The following is a 6,077-nucleotide window of genomic DNA, read 5'->3' on the forward strand; positions in this document are numbered from 1 at the left end:
GTTCATTTCTGCAGGCCTCTCTTTTGCTGCACGGGACTATAACGGAAACGCGATGGAGCCTTTCAAGGTCTCGGAATCTCTGTTCTTCTTCACCATCTTTTTCATGATTGGCGCGATAACCACTTACGCGATTTTTGACGAGTTTAACAAAGCGCGCCAGTCGTTTCTTTCTCGTGCTAACCGGCGCCAGTTAGACACCCCAAATGAAGCCAAGTCCTTTTCCACCTGATCTTTCCAACGCAGGTTCCTAAGTATACGAAGTCTCTTACAACCCCGGGACCATAACAGTCAACGCTGACGCGGGTGACGATTCGCGAGTGCGCCGACTGTTTGCCTGACGACAGGAGATACTTCGTTTTGTCCTTGTTCACTACCAGGCCTATTCGCTTTGCCTCTTTATCCAGTTTGGATAATGTCAATATGGGCGGCATGCTCCTGATTAAATGTTGTGACTCGCACGATTTTTTCAACATCAAGTTAAAAAAGCCACAAGACAGCGATTCTTGTTTCGTATTAAACAGCTCGAAGAGGTTCTTCCCAATTCTGATGGTGCTGCTGGTTTAGAGCAACGCCATTTTGTGGGGATACCAAATTCAGATATCGCGGCATATAGGCAACTACTTTCGTCCTGTCGAATGCGGCTTTATAATCAACACAATTAAGATGTGTGTGTCGCGCCTCCTTTTATGGATATTTTTCACCAGACTTGGCGTATTGGGAATATACATAAGATCTATTGGAGTTTTCGTTGAGTCGTTTAAATCATCCAGTAGATCGCTTTCTTCAACTTGGTCAGTAAATGGCAGTAGAAGTCCGAATTGGGTGTGTGGCCTGAGGGATGGTATTTGACCACAGTGTTTGAGTCTTTTCCGATCTCCCCATACTCTGTACAAAGCCTTCGGCTTTCGTTCGCATCCTATCATCCACATCCCATCTTCCATTGCATGGATTACTTTAGTACACAAATTTATTTAACGTAAGCTCTAATGGGATCCATGAAGCGGGCATCTTCTCGGGTTCAGGCTTATGCAAATGCTTCCAAACGTTTTTCAGCCTAATTTCTGTTCATCGTAAGTGGAATAAGTGCTTTTCCACTGGTAGTGATAGTGTATACGATGCTTTCATCTTCCCTGTTTGTGCCTGTTTTCATCGATCAGATGGGTACTGGGTTTCTTAATGGTTAGTTATCCCCTATATATCAGTCACCGTGCTTATTTTTGCATCAGAAATCACGAATTCGTCATCTCTGTAATTAATATCGCTTACTTCATCGATTCGCCGGCAGCCGTAGCTGAATGGGTTGGTGCGTGACTACCATTCGGAAATCACAGACAGAACGTAGGTTCGAATCTCGGTGAAAGACCAAAATTAAGAAAAACAGTTTTCTAATAGCGGTCGCCCCTCGGCAGGCAATGGCAAACCTCCGAGTATATTTCTGCCATGAAAAAGCTCCTCATAAAAATATCTGCCGTTCGGAGTCGGCTTGAAACTGTAGGTCCCTCCATTTGTAGAACAACATCAAGACGCACACCAACGAACAAACGAAAAATCTCACTTTGACCCATTTAGAGTGCTCCAATCGAGTCCAAATATATGACCGACCCCACTAACTTTGGACGGCCGATCCTCTCATGCCAGTGGCACATCCTCTGGAACTCCCCTGGGGAGTTCCCCATACAATCATTTCAAAATATCACCATTTTTGGCCTTTACATGAGAAAAGAAACTAAAAAGTTCGACCCAAATTGGGGGACATCAGAATTCGTTTTAGAGGTATGGTTCGATTGGGCATTGGGCGATTTTTTTGCCTCCCCACAAATCGACCCGGCCTAATTTATATACTTCATTGATTCTCAGAAGCACTCCAACGCGACTCGTATGGCACACAATCACAGCGAGACCCTTCAAGCAGCGGCTTTTCTTTTTGCGGCCGTATGCCACTCCTCGCCGCCCCATGTGCTTATTATTTATTAAACAGTCCTCTCTGGGAGTGGGAGTTGAATAGTAAATTTCCAGGTAGTAGTATTAATACTCCAAGTAGAATGATAAACCTCCATTTGTTAAAGCCGTATTAGTCAGAGAGACGGTATAGCAAAACAGTCCTTTTTTTTGTTGTGTTGGCAGAAGCTAAAGCGCTTAGCATTTTACTTTGTTTCAGGTGTAAACTGGAAAAGCTTCATTGCCTATTAAAAATATATTTATTATATCTGAAGAGCGGAACTTATGTTCATTTATAGCATAGAAAATTTCGATATTCACTCATTCAAGAATTTACGGAGAATAGCTCATGAATTTATCAAGAATTTTTTTTTTTGTTTGCAAAAGCTTCTCCTCCTATTTGTGACTTGCGTTTGGATGGTATCTTAAAAGTAGAGGGACCTACAGACTGCGAGCGGTAGGCGGTAGATTTTTTGGAATCCTTTTTTCTCTTTTTTTCGTGTGTTTCACAATCGAACAGACGCTTGAGATAAACACTCACTACAGATGACAAGACGACACCTTGTAAATTTCGTACTTTCGCGATATTTTCGATATATCATTTACTCCAAAAACACTGAGTAAGAAATGGATATTATCGAAGGCATAGAGTCTCCATGCGCCTACAGGAGAGGAACTTGGACGAAGGTACCTGTTGTGTCAGCAGACCTAAACGTGGCTTCACTCTGATGTAATATCTTTTGATCCCGGTGTTGAATTTAGCCAAGGTGGTGGAGGAGTGTTATAGTATTATATTAGGGGTAGAATGCCCACTACCACTGATGCGACGGTGCCTTAGATGATGTTTTGGACATTTTGATTTAAACCTCCTTTTAAAACAAACAAAAAACAAAAAAAGGTTTGTCGATGCAAAAAACCTAAAAAGTAAAAAAATGTATTGTTTTTCGGTTGAAGGAAGTTTATAAATTTTTTTATTTCGCACAATTTAAACTGAAAAGGTATAAATAGTAGGACTTAATATATACTCGTATTAATCTATATTAAAATAGAATATAGAGCAAGTCAGTGCGACGCAAATATAGGGGTTTTCAGTAAGAGCGCTTCAACTTTTGAACTTTTTTGAATAAAACACAAACGGTTTGACTTTTTTAACTAACTTTTTTTTTATTATCGAGTTTGAACATATACATTTAAGTATGAAATTCGATTTCTTTTGCATGACCACCGCGAGCACGTTTTACGAAGTCCAATCGTTGAACCCAATTTTCGACCACTCTTTTGCATAAATCGGCCGAAATTCCAGCAATTTCGCGTTCAATATTGGCTCTGAACTCACAAATCGTCGCCGGCTTGTTACTGTAGACCAATGACTTCACATCACCCCAAAACGGGACGGCTTGTTAAATGGACCGTAAAATGGCCGTAATGCTCTTAAAGTAGCAGCAACAGAACGATTATTTTCATACAAAATTCGCACGATTTGCAATCGTTGCTCAAGTGTGTAGCGTTCCATGATGAAATGTATACTAATGGAGTTTACAAATGACAAGCCAAAAATAAAAAATATTGCGTCGTTCGCCCACCCTATCGGAAAAAAATTGAAGCGCACCTATTGAATAACCCTATATATGCATTTATTCATGATTTTATTTGCTAAGCAGTTAAAGTCAACTTTTGTTTTTGTTTTGCTACACAAGAAATTACAAATCCCGAAAATTTCAGGGCTATTGGAAAATCAAAACAAAACTTCTGTCAATGGTTTGTTTTTTGTTTTAAAATGGAATTTCTGTCTCTAATTTTTATGCTTCGCAAGAAATTACAAGTCCCGAAAATGTCGGTATTTTAATGGAAAATAGTTCTTTGGAAAAAAAGTTAAAGTCAACGTTATCTTGTTTGTTTTAAAATGGAATTTCTATCTCTTCTTTTTATGCTTCACAAGAAATTACAAATCCCGAAAATTTCGGGACTATTGGAAAATCTTCCATTGGAAAAAAGTTAAAGTCAACGTCATTTTGTGTGCTTTAAAATGGAATTTCTCTATCTTTTTTTATGCTTCACCAAAAATTACAAATCCCGTAACTTTCGGGATTGTTAGAAAATCATCTATTGGAAAAAGAGAGCGGTTTTTTTTGTTTCAAAATAGGATTTCTTTCTCTATTTCCCATGCTTCACAAGAAATTAGAAATCCCGAAAAATTCGGGATTATCGGCAAATCATCGCGGAATTTTCAAGACTTGAAAGCACCAAACTCCGGGTATTCCGAAATCCCGTAATGTACATCCCTTGTAGCCACGCACAAGTCCATTCGCCTACGGCGGCCGCTGAGATTATTCACTTGTCTTGTTGTTGTTTTAACATTACTAATGCGAATTAAACTGTACGCATTCTCATTTCGCAGCTTATGAATATTTTTACATAATTTTTTCTGGTTTCAAGGAAACGATAATTAAATAGAACTCCATACAAAAGTATTTTGTTTGTTTTATAGTAAAAGGCCATCCTCGACAGAGTGAATGACTAAAAGTGCATTTTGATTGTATCACATAAAAAAAATCTTAATTCGTGCTGCAAAAGCTGGCTTGCTCAAAACTACAAGCAAACACTCAAAGCGGTGAAAATTTCGAACTTATAATGATTCCGAAACACTAAATTGCAAACCCCACAGAGTTCTCAGCGGGTGAATGCGCAAAAGTATGCCGCCTACTTCATTTTCATGATCACAGCAAACAGCGAATAGGCACCCTTTATTGTCGAGAAAAAAGTATCCAAATGTATTCTTATCATGCCGCCAGCCAGGGCGGTGGTTTCCTTTGAGGCACGCTCGGTGAAAAGGATCATTTGCTTCTTAAAACGTTGCGTTTGATCTGGCCAGTTGCACCGGAAAACTTCATACTGCAGCTGCGCGAAGAGATATTGAAGGCTGCTGCCGTAATAACAGATGGGAAAGATTTGCAAAGGCATGGAGATGAAATAGGTCAAATAGTATAGGCGTTCAGGAGGTGTATCTATGTAGAACAGCAGTACCACCATGGCCACGCATATATTGAAAGCTGTTACAGTGAACTGAATCAACAACGGCAGCGAGATTAATTCTTGCAGCAAATTGAATAGCCTACGAAGAGGACAAGAAACAAAAACAGATAAGCGAATATCAACATTTTCCTGCACTTACTTGTAAAGATTCTTTTGATCCTTAATGCACTGCACCAACTCTCGCTCATTCTCCGCCAAGTCTGCACAGTCAAAGCCAATACGTGCCATCCGCATGCCCAGCAGCTTTATGTGACCCGAGAGCAGGCAACAGGTTATGGGTGGCAACGAGTCGTCAACATAGTTTTGCAGTAACTGATAGCAAATACCAACAATTTGGTATATATTTGCCACCAAAAAATTCCGTTTGGATGTGCGCCAATCGAATGGAAAACGAGCCGGATACAAAAGGCTACGCTCCCCGCGTAAAAGGAACGCCAACTCGGCCGTCATGCCAACCGCACCGTAGACACACAAAAATAAGGAGACGATACGCCGTACGCTTATGCGCATCCTAGCAAAATATTTTCGCTCCACTTCGCTGTTCACTCGAGCATCCAGTTCCGAAAAGGTTTGCTCAATCTCGCGCACAATCCTTAACTTCCGCGTAAAAATGATGAATTTCGAACTGCAGGCGATGCAGGTGACACATACGGCCAGATTTTTTATGTCGCTGCCGAGTGAATTGTTGTGGAAAAGCGCCATGGCCAGGTGTAACGGATAACAAATAGTCACTAAAGTGCTCACCGCAAAAGCGTACACAAAGTAGGGGATGCGGTATTGATGGGCGGGCGGATTGCCACCGCAAATGCGAAAACCCATCCAATAAATTTTGAAAAAGGCGTTACTGTTCACTGCTTGACTACTCATAGTTTCCCGTGTTTTCGGTAGACAATTAGAATTGGAATAAATTTAAACTCCTAGGCTCGATTATTTATATGCAAAAGGAAAATATACGAAAGAAACGGTGTTTGGGTGTTAAGAGTTGGGTTTGGCATTTAATTGCTTAATTTCTTAATTGGCTCTGCGTGAGTGCGCTAATAGCGCCATCAAAAAAATGCGTGCATTGTTAATAGAAATCAGGCAAGACCGTCACTAGCTCAGACAAA

The 6,077-nt window shown here is 40.5% G+C and overlaps 1 protein-coding gene across 1 annotated transcript; it reads right to left on the reverse strand.

Moving 5' to 3' along the window:
* Window positions 1–4,638: 4,638 nt before the first annotated feature.
* LOC129243555 (odorant receptor 59a-like) lies at window positions 4,639–5,838 on the reverse strand. Its single transcript, XM_054880649.1, has 2 exons — window positions 5,111–5,838; window positions 4,639–5,050 (listed from the first exon to the last, which is right to left on the reverse strand). Exons 1-2 carry the CDS (start codon window positions 5,836–5,838, stop codon window positions 4,639–4,641), a joined length of 1,140 nt encoding a protein of 379 aa, XP_054736624.1.
* Between the last annotated feature and the right edge of the window lie 239 nt (window positions 5,839–6,077).

This window comes from Anastrepha obliqua, chromosome 4, assembly GCF_027943255.1.
Source record: "Anastrepha obliqua isolate idAnaObli1 chromosome 4, idAnaObli1_1.0, whole genome shotgun sequence".
Classification (NCBI taxonomy): Eukaryota; Metazoa; Arthropoda; class Insecta; order Diptera; family Tephritidae; genus Anastrepha; species Anastrepha obliqua.